The sequence below is a fragment of the Cyprinus carpio genome, chromosome A1 (assembly GCF_018340385.1).
Source record: "Cyprinus carpio isolate SPL01 chromosome A1, ASM1834038v1, whole genome shotgun sequence".
NCBI lineage: Eukaryota > Metazoa > Chordata > Actinopteri > Cypriniformes > Cyprinidae > Cyprinus > Cyprinus carpio.
In genome coordinates, this window is record NC_056572.1 from 32455645 (window position 1) to 32483253 (window position 27609).

The 27609-nt window shown below is 40.3% G+C and overlaps 2 protein-coding genes across 2 annotated transcripts in view; both read left to right on the top strand.

Moving 5' to 3' along the window:
• LOC109093063 (type II inositol 3,4-bisphosphate 4-phosphatase) overlaps positions 1 to 27609 on the top strand; it is a 577378-nt gene that overhangs the window by 98643 nt on the left and 451126 nt on the right. The gene's annotated exons all lie outside the window — the stretch shown is intronic.
• On the top strand, positions 1985 to 16052 carry LOC122146105 (mucin-22; the record flags this gene model as incomplete). The annotated part of the gene is given in 9 exon segments (XM_042763574.1): positions 1985 to 2683; positions 5783 to 6317; positions 8155 to 9796; positions 11105 to 11877; positions 12713 to 13306; positions 13382 to 13748; positions 13750 to 14328; positions 15042 to 15208; positions 15786 to 16052. Coding segments are annotated over 9 exon segments (5514 nt in total), but the record flags the coding sequence as incomplete, so codon positions are not given.

The window sequence follows — 27609 nt, forward strand, 5'->3', positions numbered from 1 at the left end:
TCCTCCGTTAGTGTAGCAGAAATATCTTCAACAACAGAGACTTCCACAATCCCAACATTACCTGCTGAAACACCCACAACTAGTGCAACAGAAACATCTTCTACAACAGAGAATTCCACAATAAAGACTCCTGCTGAAACATTCACCACTAATGCAGCAGAAACATCTACAACAACAGACACTTCCACAATCACTACTCCTGCTGAAACATCCACCACTAGTGAAGCAGAATCTTCTACAACAACAGGGACTTCCAGAATTCCAACAATTCCTGTTGAAACATACACCACTAGTGCAGCAGACACATATTTAACAACAGAGACTTCCACAATCCCAACAATACCTGCTGAAACATCCACCACTAGTGGAGCAGAAACATCTACTACCAAAGAGATTTCTACAGTCATGAATCCTGCTGAAACATCCACTACTAGTGCAGCAGAAACTTCTACAACAACAGAGACTTCCAGAATCCCAACAATTCCTGTTGAAACATCCACCAGTAATGCAGCAGAAACATCTTTAACAACAGAGACTTCCACAATCCCAACAATTCCTGCTGAAACACCCACCAGTAGTGCAAAAAGAAAACTATCTCCTACAACAGAGACTTCCACAACAACGACTCCTGCTGAAACATCCACTACTAGTATAGCAGAAAAATCTACTACACAGATATTCACCATCACATCAATTCCTGATGAAACATCCACCACTAGTGATGCAGAAACGTCTTCAACAACAGAGACTTCCACAATCACAAAAATTCCTGCTGAAACATCTACCACTAGTGCTGCAGAAACGTCTTCAACAGAGACTTCCACAATCACAACAATTCCTGCTGAAACCTTTACTATCAATGTAACAGAAATATCTACAACAACAGAGAGTTCCACAATCACAACAATTCCAGATGAAACATCCTCTACTAGTGCAGCAGAAACATCTACAAGAACAGGGACTTCCACAATGATGACTGCTGAAGAAACATCCAGCACTAGTGCAACAGAAACATCTACAACAACAGAGACTTCCACAATCACAACAATTCCTGCTGAAACCTTTACTATCAATGTAACAGAAATATCTACAACAACAGAGAGTTCCACAATCACAACAATTCCAGATGAAACATCCTCTACTAGTGTGCAGCAGAAACATCTACAAGAACAGGGACTTCCACAATGATGACTGCTGAAGAAACATCCAGCACTAGTGCAACAGAAACATCTACAACAACAGAGACTTCCACAATCACGACTCCTGCTGTAACATCCAACACTAGTTCAGCAGAAACATCTACAACAACAAAGACTTCCACAATCAAGACTCCTGCTGAAACATCCACTACTAGTGCGGCAGAAACAATTACAACAACAGAGACTTCCACAATAATGACAAATGCTGAAACATCCACCACTAGTGCAACAGAAACATCTACAACAACAGAGACTTCCACAATAATGACAATTGCTGAAACATTGAAAAATTGTGCATTAGTGAATTATAAAAATATAGAGAATTACACAGTCACTACTTCTGCTGAAATATTTACTATCAGTGAAACAGAAACATCTACAACAAAAGAGTCTTCAACAATAATGATTCCTGCTGAAACACCCACCACTAGTGTAGCAGAAATATTTTCAACAACAGAGACTTCAACATTCACAACACCTCCGGGTGAAACATCCACTATTAGTGTAGCAGAAACATCTATAACAACAGAGACTACTACAATCACACCTTCTCCTGCTAAAACATCCACAACTAGTGTAGCAGAAATATTTTCAACAACAGATACTTTCACAATCACAACAATTCCTGCTGAAACCTCTACTATCAGTGTAGCAGAAACATCTACAACAATGGAGACTTCCACAATCACGACTCCTGCTGAAACATCCACTATTAGTGTAGCAGAAATATCTTCAACAACCAGAGATTTCCACAATCACTATTCTTGCTGAAACATCCACTCTAATGCAGCAGAAACATTTACAACAACAGAGACTTCCACAATCACTACTCCTGCTGAAACATCCATCACTAGTGGAGCAGAAAAAGCTACTACCAAAGAGATTTCTACAGTCATGAATCCTGCTGAAACCTCCACTACTAGTGCAGCAGAAACTTCTACAACAACAGGGACTTCCAGAATCCCAACAATTCCTGTTGAAACATACACCACTAGTACCACAGACACATATTTAACAACAGAGACTTCCACAAACCCAACAGTACCTGCTGAAACATCCACCAATAGTGCAGCAGAAACATCTTTAACGACAGAGTCTTCCACAATCCCAACAATTCCTGCTGAAACATCCACCACTAGTGCTGCAGTAACGTCTTCAACAGAGACTTCCACAATCACAACAATTCCTGCTGAAACCTTTACTATCAGTGTAACAGAAACATCTACAACAACAGAGACTTCCACAATCAAGACTCCTGCTGAAACATCCACCACTAGTGCAACAGAAACATCTACAACAACAGAGACTTCCACAATAATGACAATTGCTGAAACATTAACCACTAGTGCATCAGAAACATCTACAACAACAGAGACTTCCACAGTCACTACTTCTGCTGAAATATCTACTATCAGTGAAACAGAAACATCTACAACAAAAGAGTCTTCAACAATAATGATTCCTGCTGGAAACACCCACCACTAGTGTAGCAGAAATATTTTCAACAACAGAGACTTCAACATTCACAACACCTCCGGGTGAAACATCCACTATTAGTGTAGCAGAAACATCTATAACAACAGAGACTACTACAATCACACCTTCTCCAGCTAAAACATCCACAACTAGTGTAGCAGTAACATCTACAACAATGGAGACTTTCACAATCACGACTCCTGCTGAAACATCCACTATTAGTGTAGCAGAAATATCTTCAACAACAGAGATTTCCACAATCACTATTCTTGCTGAAACATCCACCTCTAATGCAGCAGAAACATTTACACAACAGAGACTTCCACAATCACTACTCCTGCTGAAACATCCACCACTAGTGGAGCAGAAACATCTACTAACAAAGAGATTTCTACAGTCATGAATCCTGCTGAAACCTCCATTACTAGTGCAGCAGAAACTTCTACCACAACAGGGACTTCCAGAATCCCAACAATTCCTGTTGAAACATACACCACTAGTGCCACAGACACATATTTAACAACAGAGACTTCCACAAACCCAACAATACCTGCTGAAACATCCACCAATAGTGCAGCAGAAACATCTTTAACGACAGAGTCTTCCACAATCCCAACTATTCCTGCTGAAACACCCACCACTAGTGCAAAAGAAACATATACTACAACAGAGACTTCCAAAACAACGACTCCTGCTGAAACATCCAATACTAGTGCAGCAGAAAAATATACTACACAGATATCCACCATCACAAAAATTCCTGCTGAAACATCCACCACTAGTGCTGCAGAAACGTCTTCAACAACAGAGACTTCCACAATCACAACAATTCCTGCTGAAACCTCTACTATCAATGTAACACAAACATCTACAACAACAGAGAGTTCCACAATCACAACAATTCCAGCTGAAACATCCACTATCAGTGCAGCAGAAATATCTACAACAGAGACTTCAACAATCACAATAATTCCAGCTGAAACATCCACTACTAGTGCAGCAGAAACATCTACAACAACAGAGTCTTCCATAATCACTACTCCTGCTGAAATATCTACTATCAGTGAAGCAGAAACATCTACAACAAAAGAGACTTCCACAATCAAATCAACTACACCTGAAATATCCACCCCTAGTGAGGCAGAAATATCTACTACAAAAGAAACATCCACAATCAGGACTCCTGCTGAAACATCCTCCGTTAGTGTAGCAGAAATATCTTCAACAACAGAGACTTCCACAATCCCAACATTACCTGCTGAAACACCCACAACTAGTGCAACAGAAACATCTTCTACAACAGAGAATTCCACAATAAAGACTCCTTCTGAAACATCCAGAACTAGTACAGCAGAAACATCTGCAACCACAGAGACTTCAACAATAACGACTCCCACTGAAACATCCACCACTAGTAAAGCAGAAACATCTTCAACAACAGATAATTTCACAATCACATCAACTCCTGCTGAAACACCCACAACTAGTGCAACAGAAACATCTACTACAACAGAGAATTCCACAATAAAGACTCCTTCTGAAACATCCAGAACTAGTGCAGCAGAAACATCTACAACAACAGAGACTTCCACAACAATGACAATTGCTGAAACATTAACCACTAGTGCATCAGAAACATCTACAACAACAGAGACTTCCACAATCACTACTTCTGCTGAAATATCTACTATCAGTGAAACAGAAATATCTACAACAAAAGAGTCTTCAACAATAACGATTCCTGCTGAAAAACCCACCCCTAGTGTAGCAGAAACATCTATAACAACAGAGACTGCTACATTCACATCTTCTCCTGCTGAAACACCCAACACTAGTGTAGCAGAAATATTTTCAACAACAGAGACTTCCACAATCACAACAATTCCTGCTGAAACCTCTACTATCAGTGTAGCAGAAACATCTACAACAATGGAGACTTCCACAATCACGACTCCTGCTGAAACATCCACTATTAGTGTAGTAGAAATATCTTCAACAACAGAGACTTCAACACTCACAACAACTGCAGCTGAAATATCCACTTTTAGTGTTGCAGAAACATCTACAACAACAGAGAGTTTCACAATCACTATTCCTGCTGAAACATCCACCTCTAATGCAGCAGAAACATTTACAACAACAGAGACTTCTACAATAACTACTCCTGCTGAAACATCCACCAGTAGTGCAGCAGAAACATCTTTAACAACAGAGACTTCCACAATCCCAACAATACCTGCTGAAACACCCACCACCATTGCAAAAGAAACATCTACTACAACAGAGACTTCCACAACAACGACTCCTGCTGAAACATCCACTACTAGTGCAGCAGAAACATCTTTAACAACAGAGACTTCCACAATCCCAACAATACCTGCCTGAAAACACCCACCACCATTGCAAAAGAAACTATACTACTACAACAGAGACTTCCACAACAACGACTCCTGCTGAAACATCCACTACTAGTGCAGCAGAAAAATCTACTACACAGATATCCACCATCACAACAATTCCTGCTGAAACATCCACCACTAGTGCAGCAGAAACATCTACAACAACAGAGACTTCCATAATCACTACTCCTGCTGAAATATCTACTATCAGTGAAGCAGAAATATCTACAACAAAAGAGACTTCCACAATCACGACTCCTGTTGAAACATCCACTACTAGTGCTGCAGAAACATTTACAACAACAGAGACTTCCACAATCACAACAATTCCTTCTGAAACATCCACCACTAGTGCAGCAGAAACATCTTTAACCGCAGAGACTTCCACAAGCACAACAACTCCAGCTGTAATATCCACTATCCGTGTAGCAGAAACATCTACAACAACAGAGACTTCAACTATCAAATCAACTACACCTGAAATATCCACCCCTAGTGAAGCAGAAATATCTACTACAAAAGAGACATCCACAATCATGACTCCTGCTGAAACATCCTCCGTTAGTGTAGCAGAAACATCTTCTACAACAGGGAATTCCACAATAAAGACTCCTGCTGAAACATCCAGAACTAGTACAGCAGAAACATCTGCAACCACAGAGACTTCCACAATAACGACTCCCACTGAAACATCCACCACTAGTAAAGCAGAAACATCTACTCAACAGAGACTTTCACAATCACGACTCCTGCTGAAACATCCACCACTAGTGTAGCAGAAATATCTTCAACAACAGAGACTTCCACAATCACAACAACGGTGGCTGAAACATCGACTATAAGTGTAGCAGAAAAATCTTCGACAACAGAGGCTTCCACAATCACAACAATTCCCACTGAAACATCCATCACTAGGGCAACAGAAACATCTTCAACATCAGAGACTTCCACAATCACAACAATTCCTGCTGAAACATCCACTATTAGTGCAGCAGAAACATCTACAACAACAGACACATCCACAATCACAGCAACTCCTGCTAAAACATCCACCGCTAGTGCAACAGAAACATCATCAATAACAAAGACTTCCACAATCACTATTACTGCTGAAAAATCCGCCACTAGTGAACCAGAAACATCTACAACAACAGAGACTTCCACAATAACAACTCCTGCTGAAACATCCACCAAGTGTAGCAGAAATATCTTCAACAACAGAGACTTCCACAATCACAACTCCTGATGAAGCATCCACCATTAGTTTAGCAGAAATATCTTCAACAACAGAGATTTCCACACTCACAACAATTTCATCTGAAACATCCAATATTAGTGTAGCAGGAATATCTTCAACAACAGAGACTTCCACAATCATAACAAGTCCAGTTGAAACATCCACTTTTATTTTAGCAGAAACATCTACAACAACAGAGACATCCACACTCACAGCCACTCCTGCTAAAACATCCACCACTAGTGCAGCAGAAACATCTACAACAACAGAGACTTCCACAATCACAACAATTTCCAGTGAAACATCCACTATCAGTGCTGCAGAAATATCTACAACAACAGAGACTTCCACAATCACAACTGCTTCTTAGTGTTGCAGTAATTTCTACAACAAAAGAGACTTAGAAATTTAGAATGTTTATTGATTGTGTTTAAGGATGTAGTTCCGCTCTAAAGATTCATTCACTGATGACCTCAATGATCGACAGTCTCCTGCTTTCAAAATTAGGGCTACGCTCGTTCAAGATATTGTGAGTTCAAACCCACATACTGTATTCACTAAGTAATCATTCAATTTATAAACAGCAATTACATTTAATTAATCATAAATACTTTATATTTCTCATAGTTTTATAAGAGTTCATTGTAACTGTCTGTATTTTATTACAGCTAACACTTCTTTTCAAGAAGTTTGATTCCTTCCTTAGAGTCACTGTACTACTATTCAGGTAAATACTGAATACTTGAATACTTGAATTCTGATCATTTAAAAAAAATGCCTGTGTGTATGTTTTCAAATCTGAGAGATAACACATACATGCGATTGACGCATTTATTAATCATATGACAGTATTCCTAAAAAATGTATTTCAGAAAGGGATCGGTCATTACCACATCAGAACTCGCTTTCAACTCTACACAGAATGTCCCATCAGAACTCCAAATTGCAGAAAAATTACTGAGTGACAATAAAACTCTCTATGACCTGAACATAACTTCTTTCTCAGTTAATAATACAGGTATGTCTGACAACATATTAAAAGCAAAATGTTTGAAAAACCTTGTATTGTACACAAGTGAGACATTGTTCAGACTGTAAAAATGGTAAGATTAGACATGGTTTTACATAAACTTTGGTTTTACATAAATATTCTTATAAAAGCCTACATACAAAATGTACACACAATTGTTTTCTTTTGTCATTACTTTTGTGAGTGCCTTCTAAACTGATAAGTATTTATTATGAACAAACAACAGAATACCTATCAACAACCACAACTCCTGCGGCAACATCTACAACAACAGAACCGTCCACAATCATAACAACTGCAACTGAAACATTCACTACTAGTGCAGCAGAAACTTCTACAACAAAAGAGACTTCCACAATAATGACTGCTGCTGAAACATCCACCACTAGTGCAACAGAAACATTTACAACAAAAGAGACTTCCACAATCACGCCACCCTCTATAGAAACTTCCACAATAATGACTCCTGCTGAAACATCCACCACTGGTACAGCAGAAACATCTACAACAGGTACTTCCACAATGACTACTCCTGCTGAAACATCCACCACTAGTGTAGCAGAAATATCTACAATGACAGAGACTTCCACAATCACAACAACTGCGGCTGAAATATCCACTATTAGTGGACCAGAAACATCTACAACAGCAGAGACTTCCACAATCACAACAATTCCTGATGAAATATCCACCAGTAGTGCAGCAGAAACATCTACAACAACAGAGACTTCCACAATAAAGACTCCTGCTGAAACATCCACCACTACTGAAGCAGAAACATCTACTACAAAAGAGACTTCCACAATCTCATTAATTCCTGCTGAAACATTCAGCACTAGTGCAGCAGAAACATCTACAAAAACAGAGACTTCCACAATCACGACTCCTGCTGAAACATCTACTATCAATGTAGCAGAAACATCTACAAGAACAGTGACTTCCACAATAATGACTCCTGCTGAAACATCCACTACTACTGCAGCAGAAACATCTACAAGAACAGTGACTTCCACAATAACGACTCCTGCTGAAACTTCCACTACTACTGCAGCAGAGAATTCTAAAACCACAGAGACTTCAACAATAACGAAACCTGCTGAAGCATCCACCATTAGTGAATTTAAAAAATCTACAACAACAGAGACTTCCACAATCACAACATTTCCTGCTGGAACATCCACCACTAGTGTACCAGAAATGACTACAACAACAGAGACTTCCACAATCACAACAATTCCTGCTGAAACCTCTACTATCATTGTAGCAGAAACATATACAACAATAGAGACTTCCACAGTCACAACAATTCCAGCTGAAACATCCACTATCAGTTTAGCAGAAACATCTACAACAACAGAGACTTCAACAATCACAACTACACCTGGAAAATCTACCACTAGTGAAGCAGAAACATCTAATACAGAAAAGACTTCCACAATCAAGAGTCTTGCTGAAACATCCACCATTAGTGTAGCAGAAATATCTTCAACAGCAGAGACTTCCACACTCACAACAACTGCGGTTGAAACATCCACAATTAGTGCAGCAGAAATATCTACAAGAACAGATACTTCCACAATTACAACAATTCCTGCTGAAACACCCACCACTAGTGACACAGAAACGTCTTCAACAACAGAAACATTAACAATCACAACTACACCTGAAATATCCACCACTAGTGAGGCAGAAACATCTATTACAAAAGAGACTTCCACAATCACGAGTCCTGCTGAAACATCCACCATTAGTGTTGCAGAAATATCTTCAACAACAGAGACATCCACACTCACAACATCTGCGGTTGAAACATCCACAATTAGTGCAGCAGAAACATCTACAAGAACAGATACTTCCACAATCACAACAATTCCTGCTGAAACCTCTACTATCAGTGTATCAGAAACATCTACAACAACAGAGAGTTCCACAATCACAACAATTCCAGCTGAAAAATCCACTATCAGTTTAGCAGAAACATCTAAAACAACAGAGACTTCCACAATTACGAGTCCTGCTGAAATATCCACCATTAGTGTAGCAGAAATATCTTCAACAACAGAGACTTCCACACTCACAACAATTCCAGCTGGAACATCCACTATCAGTGCAGCAGAAATATCTACAACAGAGGCTTCAACAATCACAATAATTCCAGCTGAAACATCCACTACTAGTGCAGCAGAAACATCTTCAACAACAGAGACTTCCACAAAAATGACACCTGCTGAAACATCCACCACTAGTGCAGCAGAAACATCTAAAACAACAGAGACTTCCAAAATCACTACTCCTGCTGAAACATCAACCACTAATGAAGCAGAAACAACTACTTCAAAAAAGTTTCATTATAAAGTAACGATACTTCATGAATCATCCACTAGTGGTGTAGTAGAATCTTCTACAACAGAGGATTCTTCAATAATAACAGTTGTTGATGATGAATCATCCACTAGTGACGCAGAAACGTCTTCAAAAACAGACACTTCCACAATAACAACAATTCCAGCTGAAACCTCTACTATCATTGTAGCAGAAACATCTACAACAACAGAGACTTCAACAATCACAACTACACCTGAAATATCCACCACTAGTGAAGCAGAAACATCTACTACAAAAGAGACTTCCACAATCACAAGTCCTGCTGAAACATCCACCATTAGTGTAGCAGAAATATCTTCAACAACACAGACTTCCACACTCACAACATCTGCGGTTGAAACATCCACAATTAGTGCAGCAGAAACATCTACAAGAACAGATACTTCCACAATTACAACAATTCCTGCTGAAACACCCACCACTAGTGACGCAGAAACATCTTCAAAAACAGACACTTCCACAATCACAAAAATTCCTGCTGAAACCTCAACTATCAGTGTATCAGAAACATCTACAACAACAGAGACTTCCACAATCACAACAATTCCTGCTGAAACCTCAACTATCAGTGTACCAGAAACGACTTCAACAACAGAGATTTCCAAAATCACAACAATTCCATCTGAAATATCCACTATCAGTTTAGCAGAAACATCTACAACAACAGAGACTTCAGCAATCAAAACTACACCTGAAATATCCACCACTAGTCAAGCAGAAACATCTACTACAAAAGACACTTCCTCAATCACGAGTCCTGCTGAAACATCCACCACTAGTGTACCAGAAACGAATTCAACAACAGAGACTTCCACAATCACAACAATTCCAGCTGAAACCTCTACTATTATTGTAGCAGAAATATCTACAACAACAGAGACTTCAACAATCACAATAATTCCAGCTGAAACATCCACTACTAGTGCAGCAGAAACATCTACAACAACAGAGACTTCCAAAATCACTACTCCTGCTGAAACATCAACCACTAATGAAGCAGAAACAACTACTTCAAAAGAGTCTTCCACAATAACGACACCTCCTGAAACATCCACCACTAGTGAAGTAGAAACATCTACAACAACAGAGACTTCCACAATCACAACAATTCCAGCTGAAACCTCTACTATCATTGTAGCAGAAACATATACTACAATAGAGACTTCCACAGTCACAGCAATTCCAGCGGAAACATCCACTATCAGTTTAGCAGAATCATCTACAACAACAGAGACTTTAACAATCACAACTACACCTGAAATATTCACCACTAGTGAAGCAGAAACATCTATTACAAAAGAGACTTCCACAATCACGAGTCCTGCTGAAACATCCAACATTAGTGTAGCAGAGATGTCTTATATATTAGAGAATTGAGAACTCACAATAATTCCTGCTGAAACCGCTACTATCAGTGTAGCAGAAACATCTACAACAACAGAGAGTTCCACAATCACAACAATTCCAGCTGAAACATCTACTATCAGTGCACCAGAAATATCTATAACAACAGAGACTTCAACAATCACAATAATTCCAGCTGAAACATCCACTACTAGTGCAGCAGAAACATCTTCAACAACAGAGACTTCCACAAAAATTACACCTGCTGAAACATCCACCACTAGTGCAGCAGAAACATCTACAACAACAGAGACTTCCACAATCACTACTCCTGCTGAAACATCAACCACTACTGAAGCAGAAACATCTACTTCAAAAGAAACTTCCACAGTCCCAACAGATCCTACTGAATCATCGACCACTAATGCAGCAGAAACATCCACAACAACAGAGACTTCAACAATAACGACTCCTGCTGAAACATCCACAACTAGTGCAGCAGAAACATCTACAAGCACAGAGACTTCCACAATAATGACACCTGCTGAAACATCCACCACTAGTGAAGTAGAAACATCTACAACAACAGAGAGTTCCACAATCACAACAATTCCAGCTGAAACATCCACCATCAATGCAGCAGAATTACCTACAACAAAAGACACTTCAACGATCACAATAATTCCAGCTGAAACATCCACCACTAATGCAGCAGAAACATCTACAAGCACAGAGACTTCCACAATAATGACACCTGCTGAAACATCCACCACTAGTAAACTAGACACATCTACAACAACAGAGACTTCCACAATCACAACAATTCCTGCTGAATCATCCACCACTAATGCAGCAGAAACATCTACAACAACAGAGACTTCCACAATCACTACTCCTGCTGAAACATCAACCACAACTGAAGCAGAAACATCTACTTCAAAAGAGACTTCCACAATCACAACAAATCCTGCTGAATCATCCACCACTAATGCAGAAGAAACATCTACAACAACAAAGACTTCCACAATAACGACTCCTGCTGAAACATCCACAACTAGTGCAGCAGAAATATCTACAAGCACAGAGACTTCCACAATAACGACACCTGCTGAAAAATCCACCACTAGTAAAGTAGAAACATCTACAACAACAGAGACTTCCACAATCACAACAAATTCCTGCTGGAACATCGACCACTGATGTACCAGAAATGACTTCAACAACAGAGACTTCCACAATCACAACAATTCCTGCTGAAACATCCACCATCAGGCAGCAGAAATATCTACAACAACAGAGACTTCAACGATCACAATAATTCCAGCTTGAAACATCCACTACTAGGCAGCAGCAGAACATCTTCAACAACAGAGACTTCCACAAAAATGACACCTGCTGAAACATCCACCAGTAAGTGCAGCAGAAACATCTACAACAACAGAGACTTCCACAATCACTACTCCCTGCTGAAACATCAACCCTACTGAGAAACACTGAAGCAGAAACATCTACTTCAAAAGAGACTTCCACAATCACAACAAATCCTGCTGAATCATCCACCACTAATGCAGCAGAAACATCTACAACAACAAAGACTTCCACAATAACGACTCCTGCTGAAACATCCAAAACTAGTGCAGCAGAAACATCTACAAGCACAGAGACTTCCACAATAACGACACCTGCTGAAAAATCCACCACTAGTAAAGTAGAAACATCTACAACAACAGAGACTTCCACAATCACAACAATTCCTGCTGGAACATCGACCACTGATGTACCAGAAATGACTTCAACAACAGAGACTTCCACAATCACAAGAATTCCTGCTGAAACCTCTACTATCATTGTAGCAGAAACATATACAGCAACAGAGACTTCAGCAATCACAACTACACCTGAAATATCCTCCACTAGTGAAGCAGAAACATTTACTACAAAAGAAACTTCCACAATCACGATTCCTTCTGAAACATCCACCATTAGTGTAGCAGAAATATCTTCAACAACAGAGACTTCCACATTCACAACAACTGCGGTTGAAACATCCACAATTAGTGCAGCAGAAACATCTACAAGAACTGATACTTCCACAATTACAACAAATCCTGCTGAGACTTCCACCACTAGTGCAGCAGAAACATCTTCAACAACAGAGAATTCCACAATCAAAACAATTCCAGCTGAAACATCCACCATCAGTGCAGCAGAAATATCTACAACAACAGAGACTTCAACAATCACAATAATTCCAGCTGAAACATCCACTACTAGTGCAGCAGAAACATCTTCAACAACAGAGACTTCCACAAAAATGACACCTGATGAAACATCCACCACTAGTGAAGTAGAAACATCTACAACAACAGAGAGTTCCGCAATCACAACAATTCCAGCTGAAACATCCACCATCAGTGCAGCAGAAATATCTACAACAAAAGAGACTTCAACGATCACAATAATTCCAGCTGAAACATTCACTACTAGTGCAGCAGAAACATCTTCAACAACAGAGACTTCCACAATCACTACTCCTGCTGTAACATCAACCACTACTGAAGCAGAAATATCTACTTCAAAAGAGACTTCCACAATAACGACTCCTGCTGAAACATCCACAACTAGTGCAGCAGAAACATCTACAAGCACACAGACTTCCAGAAATAACGACACCTGCTGAAACATCCACCACTAGTAAAGTAGAAACATCTACAACAACAGAGACTTCCACAATCACAACAATTTCTGCTGGAACATCGACCACTAATGTACCAGAAATGACTTCAACAACAGAGACTTCCACAATCACAACAATTCCTGCTGAAACATCTACCATTAGTGCTATGGAAACTTCTTTAACAACAGAGACTTCCACACTCACAACAGTTGCTGTTGAAACATCCACCACTAGTGACGCAGAAACGTCTTCAAAAACAGACACTTCCACAATCACAACAATTCCTGCTGAAACCTCTACTATCAGTGTAGTAAAAACATATACAACAACAGAGAGATCCACAATCACAACAATTCCAGCTGAAACATCCACCATCAGTGCAGCAGAAATATCTACAACAACAGAGACTTCAACGATCACAATAATTCCAATGACGACTCCTGCTGAAACATCCACAACTAGTGCAGCAGAAACATCTACAAGCACACAGACTTCCAGAATAACGACACCTGCTGAAACATCCACCACTAGTAAAGTTGAAACATCTACAACAACAGAGACTTCCACAATCACAACCATTTGCTGGAACATCGACCACTAATGTATCAGAAATGACTTCAACAAACAACAGAGACTTCCACAATCACAACAATTCCTGCTGAAACCTCTACTATCAATGTAACACAAACATCTACAACAACAGAGAGTTCCACAATCACAACAATTCCAGCTGAAACATCCACTATCAGTGCAGCAGAAATATCTACAACAAAAGAGACTTCAACGATCACAATAATTCCAGCTGAAACATCCACTACTAGTGCAGGAGAAACATCTACAACAACAGAGACTTCCCACAATCACTACGCCTGCTGAAACATCAACCACTACTGAAAGCAGAAACATCTACTTCAAAAGAGACTTCCACAATCACAACAAAATCCTGCTGAATCATCCACCACTAATGCAGCAGAAACATCTACAACAACAGAGACTTCCACAATAACGACTCCTGCTGAAACATCCACAACTAGTGCAGCAGAAACATCTACAAGCACACAGACTTCCAGAATAACGACACCTGCTGAAAACATCCACCACTAGTAAAGTAGAAACATCCTACAACAACAGAGACTTCCACAATCACAACAATTTCTGCTGGAAACATCGACCCACTAATGTACCAGAAATTACTTTCAACAACAGAGACTTCCACAATCACAACAATTCCTGCTGAAACCTCTACTATCATTGAAGCAGACAAAAACATATACTACAATAGAGACTTCCACAGTCACAACAATTCCAGCTGAAACATCCACTATCAGTTTAGCAGTAACATCTACAACAACAGAGACTTCAACAATCACAACTACACCTGAAATATCCTCCACTAGTGAAGCAGAAACATCTACTAAAAAAGAGACTTCCAAAATCATGAGTCCTGCTGAAACATCCACCGTTAGTGTAGCAGAAATATCTTCAGCAACAGAGACTTCCACATTCACAACAACTGCGGTTGAAACATCCACAATTAGCGCAGCAGAAACATCTACAAGAACTGATACTTCCACAATTACAACAATTCCTGCTGAAACATCCACCACTAGTTCAGCAGAAACATCTTCAACAACAGAAAATTCCACAAAAAATGACACCTGCTGAAACATCCACCACTAGTGCAGCAGAAACCATCTACAACAACAGAGACTTCCACAATAACGACACCTGCTGAAACATCCACCACTAGTAAACTAGACACATCTACAACAACAGAGACTTCCACAATCACAACAATTCCTGCTGAATCATCCAGCACTAATGCAGCAGAAACATCTACAACAACAGAGACTTCCACAATCACTACTCCTGCTGAAACATCAACCACAACTGAAGCAGAAACATCTACTTCAAAAGAGACTTCCACAGTCACAACAAATCCTGCTGAATCATCCACCACTAATGCAGAAGAAACCATCTACAACAACAAAGACTTCCACAATAACGACTCCTGCTGAAACATCCACCAACTAGTGCAGCAGAAACATCTACAAGCACAGAGACTTCCACAATAACGACACCTGCTGAAAAATCCACCACTAGTAAAGTAGAAACATCTACAACAACAGAGACTTCCACAATCACAACAATTCCTGCTGGAACATCGACCACTGATTTACCAGAAATGACTTCAACAACAGAGACTTCCACAATCACAACAATTCCTGCTGAAACATCCACCATCAGTGCAGCAGAAATATCTACAACAAAAGAGACTTCCACAATCACAACAATTCCAGCTGAAACATCCACCATCAGTGCAGCAGAAATATCTACAACAACAGAGACTTCAACGATCACAATAATTCCAGCTGAAACATCCTCTACTAGTGCAGGAGAAACATCTTCAACAACAGAGACTTCCACAATCACTACTCCTGCTGAAACATCAACCACTACTGAAGCAGAAACATCTACTTCAAAAGAGACTTCCACAATAACGACTCCTGCTGAAACATCCACAACTAGTGCAGCAGGAAAACATCTACAAGCACACAGACTTCCAGAAAATAAACGACACCTGCTGAAAAATCCACCACTAGTAAAGTAGAAACATCTACAACAACAGAGACTTCCACAATCACAACAATTTCTGCTGGAACATCGACCACTAATGTACCAGAAATGACTTCAACAACAGAGACTTCCACAATCACAACAATTCCTGCTGAAACCTCTACTATCATTGCAGCAGAAACATATACTACAATAGAGACTTCCACAGTCACAAACAATTCCAGCTGAAACATCCACTATCAGTTTAGCAGTAACATCTACAACAACAGAGACTTCAACAATCACAAACTACACCTGAAATATCCTCCACTAGTGAAGCAGAAACATCTCCTACGGAAAAAGAGACTTCCACAATCATGAGTCCTGCTGAAACATCCACCGTTAGTGTAGCAGAAATATCTTCAGCAACAGAGACTTCCACAATCACAACAATTCCTGCTGGAACATCGACCATCAGTGCAGCAGAAATATCTACAACAACAGAGTCTTCAAACAATCACACAATACTATCCAATAACGAATCCTGCTGAAACATCCACAACTAGTGCAAGCAGAAACATCAACAAGTACAGAGACTTCCAAAATAACGACACCTGCTGAAACATCCACCACTAGTAAAGTAGAAATATCTACAACAACAGAGAGTTCCACAATCACAACAATTCCAGCTGAAACATCCACCATCAGTGCAGCAGAAATATCTACAACAACAGAGACTTCAACAATCACAATAATTCCAGCTGAAACATCCACTACTAGTGCAGGAGAAACATCTTCAACAACAGAGACTTCCACAAAAATGACACCTGCTGAAACATCCACCACTAGTGCAGCAGAAACATCTACAACAACACAGACTTCCACAATCACTACTCCTGCTGAAACATCAACCACTACTGAAGCAGAAACATCTACAACAACAGAGACTTCCACAATCACAACAATTCCTGCTAAAACCTCTACTATCATTGTAGCAGAAAACATATACTACAATAGAGATTCCACCAGTCACAATAATTCCAGCTGAAACATCCACTATCAGTTTAGCAGTAAGATCTACAGCAACAGAGACTTCAACAATCACAACTACACCTGAAATATCCTCCACTAGTGAAGCAGAAACATTTACTACAAAAGAAACTTCCACAATCACGAGTCCTGCTGAAACATCCACCATTAGTGTAGCAGAAATATCTTCAACAACAGAGACTTCAACGATCACAATAATTCCAATGACGACTCCTGCTGAAACATCCACAACTAGTGCAGCAGAAAAACATCTACAAGCACACAGACTTCCAGAATAACGACACACTGCTGAAACATCCACCACTAGTAAAGTTGAAACATCTACAACAACAGAGACTTCCACAATCATCACAACATTTCGCGGAACATCGACCACTAATGTATCAGAAATGACTTCAACAACAGAGACTTCCACAATCACAACAATTCCTGCTGAAACCTCTACTATCAATGTAGCAGAAACATCTACAACAACAGAGACTTCCACAATCACAACAATTCCAGCTGAAACATCCACCATCAGTGCAGCAGAAATATCTACAACAACAGAGACTTCAACGATCACAATAATTCCAGCTGAAACATCCACTACTAGTGCAGGAGAAACATCTACAACAACAGAGACTTCCACAATCACTACGCCTGCTGAAACATCAACCACTACTGAAGCAGAAACATCTACTTCAAAAGAGACTTCCACAATCACAACAAATCCTGCTGAATCATCCACCACTAATGCAGCAGAAACATCTACAACAACAAAGACTTCCACCAATACGACTCCTGCTGAAACATCCACAACCTAGTGCAGCAGAAACATCTACAAGCACACAGACTTCCAGAATTAACGACACCTGCTGAAACATCCACCACTAGTAAAGTTGAAAACATCTACAACAACAGAGACTTCCACAATCACAACAATTTCTGGCTGGAACATCGACCACTAATGTACCCAGAAATGACTTCAACAGCAGAGACTTCCACAATCACAACAATTCCTGCTGAAACCTCTACTATCATTGCAGCAGAAAAACATTTATACTACAATAGAGACTTCCACAGTCACAACAATTCCAGCTGAAAACATCCACTATCAGTTAGCAGTAACACTCTACAACAACAGAGACTTCAACAATCACAACTACACCTGAAAAATCCTCCACTAGTGAAGCAGAAACATCTACTACAAAAGAGACTTCCACAATCATGAGTCCTGCTGAAGAAACATCCACCGTTAGTGTAGCAGAAATATCTTCAGCAAACAGAGACTTCCACATTCACAACAACTGCGGTTGAAACATCCACAATTAGCGCAGCAGAAAACATCTACAAGAACTGATACTTCCACAATTACAACAATTCATGCTGAAACATCCACCACTAGTTCAGCAGAACATCTTCAACAACAGAAAATTGCCACAAAAATGACACCTGCTGAAACATCCACCACTAGTGCAGCAGAAACATCTACAACAACAGAGACTTCCACAATAACGACACCTGCTGAAACATCCACCACTAGTAAAACTAGACACATCTACAACAACAGAGACTTCCACAATCACAACAATTCCTGCTGAATCATCCACCCACTAATGCAGCAGAAACATCTACAACCAACAGAGACTTCCACAATCACTACTCCTGCTGAAACATCAACCACAACTGAAGCAGAAACATCTACTTCAAAAAGAGACTTCCCACAATCACAACAAATCCTGCTGAATCATCCACCACTAATGCAGCAGAAACATCTACAAACAACAAAGACTTCCACAATAACGACTCCTGCTGAAACATCCACGAAACAAACTAGTATGCAGCAGAAACATCTACAAGCACAGAGACTTCCACAATAACGACACCTGCTGAAAAATCCACCACTAGTAAAGTAGAAACATCTACAACAACAGAGACTTCCACAATCACAACAATTCCTGCTGGAACATCGACCACTGATTTACCAGAACATGACTTCAACAACAGAGACTTCCACAATCACAAACAATTCCTGCTGAAAACATCCACCATCAGTGCAGCAGAAATATCTACAACAAAAGAGACTTCCCACAATCACAACAATTCCAGCTGAAACATCCACCATCAGTGCAGCAGAAATATCTACAACAACAGAGACTTCAACGATCACAATAATTCCAGCTGAAAACATCCTTACTAGTGCAGGAGAAACATCTTCACAACAGGAGACTTCCACAATCACTACTCCTGCTGAAAAACATCAACCACTACTGAAGCAGAAACATCTACTTCAAAAGAGACTTCCACAATAACGACTCCTGCTGAAACATCCACAACTAGTGCAGCAGAAACATCTACAAGCACACAGACTTCCAGAATAACGACACCTGCTGAAACATCCATCACTAGTAAAGTAGAAACATCTACAACAACAGAGACTTCCACAATCACACCAAACAATTTCTGCTGGAACATCGACCACTAATGTACCAGAAATGACTTCAACCTTCAAGAGACTTCCACAATCACAACAATTCCTGCTGAAACCTCTACTATCATTGCAGCAGAAACATATACTACAATAGAGACTTCCACAGTCACAACAATTCCAGCTGAAACATCCACTATCAGGTTTAGCAGTAACATCTACAAACAACAGAGACTTCACAATCACAACTCACCTGAAATAGCCTCCACTAGTGAAGCAGAAACATCTCCTACAAAAGAGACTTCCACAATCATGAGTCCTGCTGAAACATCCACCGTTAGTGTAGCAGAAATATCTTCAGCAAACAGAGACTTCCACAATCACACAACATCCTGCTGGAACATCGACCATCAGTGCAGCAGAAATATCTACAACAACAGAGACTTCAACAATCACAATAATTCCAATACGACTCTGCTGAAACATTCCACAAACTAGTGCAGCAGAAACATCAACAAGTACAGAGAGACGTCCAAAATAACGACACCTGCTGAAACATCCACCACTAGTAAAGCTGCTCCTCTACAACAACAGAGACTTCCACAATCACAACAATTCCAGCTGAAACATCCACCATCAGTGCAGCAGAAATATCTACAACAACAGAGACTTCAACGATCACAATAATTCCAGCTGAAACATCCACTACTAGTGCAGCAGAAACATCTTCAACAACAGAGACTTCCACAAAAATGACACCTGCTGAAACATCCACCACTAGTGCAGCAGAAACATCTACAACAACAGAGACTTCCACAATCACTACTCCTGCTGAAACATCAACTACTACTGAAGCAAAAACATCTACTTCAAAAGAGACTTCAACAATCACAACAAATCCTGCTGAATCATCCACCACGACTGCAGCAGAAACATCTACAACAAAAAGACTTCCACAAATAACGACTCCTGCTGAAACATCCCCAACTAGTGCAGCAGAAACATCTACAACAACAGAGACTTCACACATACTCCTGCTGAACCATCAACCACTACTGAAGCAGAAACATTACTTCAAAAGAGACTTCCACAATCACAACAAATCCGGCTGAATCACTCACAACTAATTGCAGCAGAAACATCTACAACAACAGAGACGTACTTCCAAAAATAACAACACACCTGCTGAAACATCCACCACTAGTAAAGTAGAAAATCTACAACAACAGAGACTTCCACACAATCACAACAATTCCTGCTGGAACATCGAACCACTAATGTACCAGAAATGACTTCAACAACAGAGACTTCCAACAATCACAACAAATCCCTGCTGAAACATCCACCATCAGTGCAGCAGAAATATCTACAAACAACAACGAGACTTCAACGATCCACATAATTCCAGCTGAAACATCCACTAATAGTGCAGCAGAAAAAACATCTTCAACAACAAAGGACTTCCACAAAAATGGACACCTTGCTGAAACATCCACCACGTGCAGCAGAAAAGCAGAAACATCTACAACAACACAGACTTCCACAATCACTAATCCTGCTGAAACATCAAACACTACTGAAGCAGAAAACATCTACTTCAAACGAGAAACTTCCACAATCACAAACAAATCATGCTGAATCATCAACCACTAATGGCAGCAGAACATCTACAAACAACAACGAAAGACTTTCCACAAAAGGGACTCCTGCTGAAACATCCACAACTAGTGCATCAGAAACATCTACAAGCACAGAGACTTCCACAATAACGACAACTGCTGAAAAGAATCCACCACTAGTAAAGTAGAATTCATCTACAACAACAGAGGACTTTTACACAATCACAACAATTCCAGCTGAAACATCCACCATCAATGCAGCAGAATTACCTACAACAAAGACACTTCAACGATCCAATAATTCCACGCTGAGCTGAAACATCCACACACTAATGCAGCAGAAACATCTACAAGTCACAGAGACTTCCACAATAATGACACCTGCTGAAACATCCACCACTAGTAAACTAGACACATCTCAACAACAAACAGAGACTTCCACAATCACAACAATTCCTGCTGAAACATCCACCATCAGTGCAGCAGAAATATCTGACAACAACAGAGACGTCAACGATCACAATAATTCCAGCTGAAAAACATCCACTACTAGTGCAGCAGAAACATCTTCAACAACAGGGACATCCACTACTAGTGCAGCAGAAACATCTTCAACCACCAGTAGTGCAGCAGAAACATCTACAACAAACAGAGACTTCCACAATCACTACGGCCTGCTGAAACATCAAAAAACCACTACTGAAGCAAGGAAACATCTACTCAAAAGGAGAAGAGAATTCCCCAATAACAACAAATCTGATGAATCATCAATCTAATGCAGAAGCATCTACAACAACAGAACTTTCCACAACAGCTGAAAACATCCAAAACTAGTGCAGCAGCAGAGACTTCTCCACTTAACAAGACTTACAGAAGAACTCATGCTGAAACATCCACAAACTAGTAAAGTAGAACATCTACAAGCACACAGACTGTCCACGGAAAACAATTTCTGCTGAAACACACGACTACCAATAAGGTAGAAACATCTTCAACAAACAGAGGACTTCCACAATCACAACAATTTTCTGTGGAAACCTCTACTATCAATGCAAGCAGAATGAGCTTCACAATAGAGACTTCACAGGCACATCAAATTGCAGCTCTTGAAACATCTCTACTATCAGTGCATCAGAAAACATCTACAACACGAGAGACTTCCATGGCATCAACAACAATTCCTGCTGAAACATCCACCACTTGTGATGCACAGAAAATTCGGAAAACAACAGAGACTTCCACAATCACAACAATTCCAGCTGAAACATCCACCCTCATTCAGCAGAAATTACCTACAACAACAGAGACTTCCACGATCACAAAATTCCAGCTGAAAACATCCACCACTAGGTGCAGCAGAAACATCTACAACAACAGAGACTTCCACAACAATTTTTTGAACACCTGCTGAAACATCCACTCCACTAGTGCAGCCTAGAAAACATCTACAACAACAGAGACTTCCACAATCACTACAATGCCTGCTGAAAATCACCACCACTACTGCAGCAGAAACATCTACATCAACAGAGACCTCCACAATCACTACAAAATCCTGCTGAAACATCACCACTACTGAGCAGAAACATCTACTTTCAAAACAGAGACTTCCACAATCAACGAAGCCTGCTGTGAAACATCCACAACTCGTGCAGCAGAAACATCTACCCAAGCAAAGACTCCACAAAACGACCCGTCAGAATAACACCACTACTATGCCATGAAAATCTAACAAGCACGAGACTTTCCACACATAACGACACACTGAGAAACATCCACACTAAGTAAAGTAGAAACATCCTACAAAACACCAAGACTTCCACAAGAATAAACGGATTCCTGCTGAAACATCGACCACTAGATAAAGTAGCGAATGACTTACAAACAACATAGAATTCCACAATCCACACAATTCCTGTCTGCTGGAACATCCACCACAATGTACCAGAAATAGCTTCAACACAGAGACGTTCCACGAGTCACAACAATTCCTGCTGAAACATCCACTATTCATTGCAGCAGAAACATACCTACTACAACAGAGAATTCACAGTCACAACATGACACCTGCTGAAACATCCACATCAGTAGTGCAGTAACACTATCTCAACACAGAGACTTCCACAATCACTACTTCCAGCCTGAAACATCACCACTAGTGATAGCAGAAAATCTATACAAAAAGAGACTTTTCCACAACAACAACAAAATCATGATCTCCACCTGCTGAAACATCCACACAAAGTTCCACAAATAACGACCCCTGCTGAACATCAAAACTAGTGCAGCAGAAACATCTACACAACGCCAGAGACTTCACAATAACAACTACCGTTCTGAAACATCCACCACTAGCGCAGCAGAAACATCTTACAACAGAGACTGAGACTTACACAAATCACAACAATTCCTGCTGAATCATCCACCACTGATGCATGCAGAAACATCTTCAACAACAAGAGACTTCCATCACAAAAATTCCACTGCTGAAACATCCACGAACTAGTGCAGCAGAAACATCTACAAGCACAGAGGACTTCCAGCATAACAACACCTGCTGAAACATCCACCACTAGTAAAAAGCAGAAACATCTACTACATACAGAGACTTCCACAATCAACAACAATTTTCTGCTGAAACATCCACCACTAATGCAGCAGAAATGACTTCTCAACACCAGAGACTTCCACATATCACAACAACTTGCCTTCTGAAACATCCCAACTAGTGCAGTCAGAAACCATCTACACAAGTACGAGACTTCCACAATTACAACAAATCCTGCTGAAAATCCACCACTAGTGCAAAGCAGAAACATCTTCAACAAACAGACAGTTCCACAATCAAAACATTCCTGCTGAAACATCCCCCCCACTAGTGAAGTAGCAGAATACTACAACAACAGAGACTTCAACAATCCACAACAAATCCAGCTGAAACACACCACCAGTGCAGTGCAGCAGAAACTCTACAAAAACAGAGACTTCAACCCGATCACCAATAATTCCAGCTGAAACATCCAACCACGTGCCCCAGCAGAAACATCTACAATAAACAGAGAGACAATCACACAATTACCACAACATCAACCACTCAGTGCAGCAGAACTATATCTACAACAAAAGAGACTTCCTCCTACTAAAACATCACGACTAGTGCAGCAGAAACATCTACAACAACAGAGAACATTGAATAACGACACCTGCTGAAAAATCCACCACTAGTACTGAGCAGAAATACTTCAACCAGAGACTTCCACAAAGACAAAGCAGGAAAATCTACAACACTAAGCTACCCAGAAAGCCCTTCAACAACACAATCCACAAATACACAATTCCTGCTGAAACATCCACCACTAGTGCAGCAAGAAACTTCTACAACACAGAGACTTCCACAAGCACTACATTTCTGCTGAAACATCCAACACACTATGGTGACGCAAAAATTACTTCAAAAACAGAAGACTTCCACAATCACAACAATTCCTGCTGAAACATCTACCACCAGTTACCAGCCACTTCAGACAAAACATCTATAAACAACAGAGAACTTCCCACAATCACAACACTGCCTGGCTGAAACATCCACCACTAGTGCAGCATAGAAGAAAACTTCAAAAACAGACACTTCCACAATCACAAACAATTCCTGAAACCTCTATATCAGTTGTATAAAAAATCCTGCTGAACACATCACAACAATTCCAGCTGAACATCCACCAGCAGAAACATCTACAAACAACAGAGACTTCCACAATAACGACGACCTGCTGAAAACATCCACAACTAGTGCAGCCAGAAACATCTACAACACACAGAGACTTCCAAAATAAACGACACCTGCTGAAACATCCACCACTAGTAAAGTAAAGAAACATCTACAACAACAGAGACTTCCACAATCACAACAATTTCTGCTGGAACATCGACCACTAATGTAGCAGAAAGACTTCAACAACAGAGACTTCCGCAATCACAACAATTCCTGCTGAAACCTCTACTATCATTGTCTAGCAGAAACATCTACAACAACAGAGACTTCAACGATCACAAACAATTCCAGCTGAAACATCCACTATCAGTGCAGCAGAAACATCTACAACAACAGAGACTTCAACAATCACAAACTACTGCTGAAACTATCCACACTAGTGCAGCAGAAACATCTACTACAAACAGAGAACTTCCACAATCACTACTCCTGCTGAAACATCCACCACTACTGAAGCAGAACATCTACTTTCAAAAGAGACTTCACACAATCACAACAACTCCGGATGAACCATCCACCACTAGCGCAGCAGAAACATCTACAACAAACTGAGACTTCCACCAATACAACGATTCCTGCTGAAACATCCACAACTAGTGCAGCAGAAAACATCTACAAGCACAGAGACTTCCAGAATAATGACACCTGCTGAAACATCCACCACTAGTGCAGTAGAAACATCTACAACAACAGGGACTTCCACAATCACAACAATTCCTGCTGGAAACATCGACCACTAATGTACCAGAAATTACTTACAACAACAGAGACTTCCACAATCACAACAATTCCTCGCTGAAACCTTCCCTACTATCACCATGCTACAGAAACATCTACAACAACAGAGACTTCCACAGTCACAACAATTCCAGCTGAAACATCCACTATCATGTTAGCAGAAACATCTACAACAACAGAGACTTCAACAATCACAACTACACCTTCTGAATATCCTCCACTAGTGCTGAAGCAGAAACATCTACTACAAAAGAGACTTCCACAATCATGAGTCCTGCTGAAAATCCCCCCACCGTTAGTGTAGCAGAAATCTTCCTTCACAACAGAGACTTCCACATTCACAACAACTCTGCTGAAACATCACAAATTAGCGCAGCAGAAACATCTACAAGCAACAGATACTTCCACAATTACAAACAATTCCTGCTGAAACATCCACCACTAGTCAGCAGAAACATCTTCAACAACAGAGACTTCCACAATCCACCAACGGACTTTTCCTGCTGTAAAACATCCACCACTAGTGCAAGCAGAAACATCTACAACAACAGAGACTTCACAATACAACGAAACAATTCCTGCTGGAAAACATCCACCACTAGTAAACTAGAAACATCTACAACAACAGAGACTTCCACAATCACAAAAAATTCCTGCTGAATCATCCAGCACTAATGCAGCCAGAAACATCTACAACAACAGAGACTTCCACATCACTACTCCTGCTTGAAACATCAACCACAAACTACGGCAGAATACCAGAAAACATCTACTTCAAAAGAGACTTCAACAATCACACACAAACAAAATCCTGCCTCATCCCACCCACTAATGCAGAAGAAACATCTACAACAAACAAAGACTTCCACAATAACGACTCCTGCTGAAACATCCACAACTAGGCAAGCAGAAACATCTTACCAACAACAGAGACTTCCACAATAACGACACCTGCTGAAAAATCACACCATAGTAAAGCAGAAACATCTACAACAAAAAGACTTCCACAATCACAACAATTCCTGCTGGAACATCCATTCCACTGATTGCCCAGAAATGACTTCTACAAAAACAGAGACTTCCACAATCACAACAACACCTGATGAAACATCCATCACTAGTGCACCAGAAATATCTACAACAACAGAGACTTCCACAATCACAACAACTCCAGCTGGAACATCCACCATCAGTTGCAAGCAGAAATATCTACACAACAGAGACTTCAACGATCACAATAATTCCCAGCTGAAACATCCCTACTAGTGCAGGCAGAAACATCTTCAACAACAGAGACTTCCACAATCACTACTCCTGCTGAAACCATCCAACCACTAGTGAAGCAGAAACATCTACATTCACAGAGACTTCCACAATAAACGACTCCTGCTGAAAACATCCACAACTAGTTGCAGCAGAAAACATCTACAACAACAGAGACTTCCAGAATAACGACACCTGCTGAAACATCCACCACTAGTAAAGCAGAAACATCTACATCAACAGAGACTTCCACAATCACAACAATTTCTGCTGGAACATTCGACCACTAATGTACCAGGAAATGACTTCAACAACAGAGACTTTCACAATCACAACAATTCCTGCTGAAAAACCTCTACTACTCATTGCAGCAGAAACTATCTACTAACACAGAGACTTCCACAGTCACAACTCCAGCTGAAACATCCACTATCAGTTTAAGCAGCAAACATCT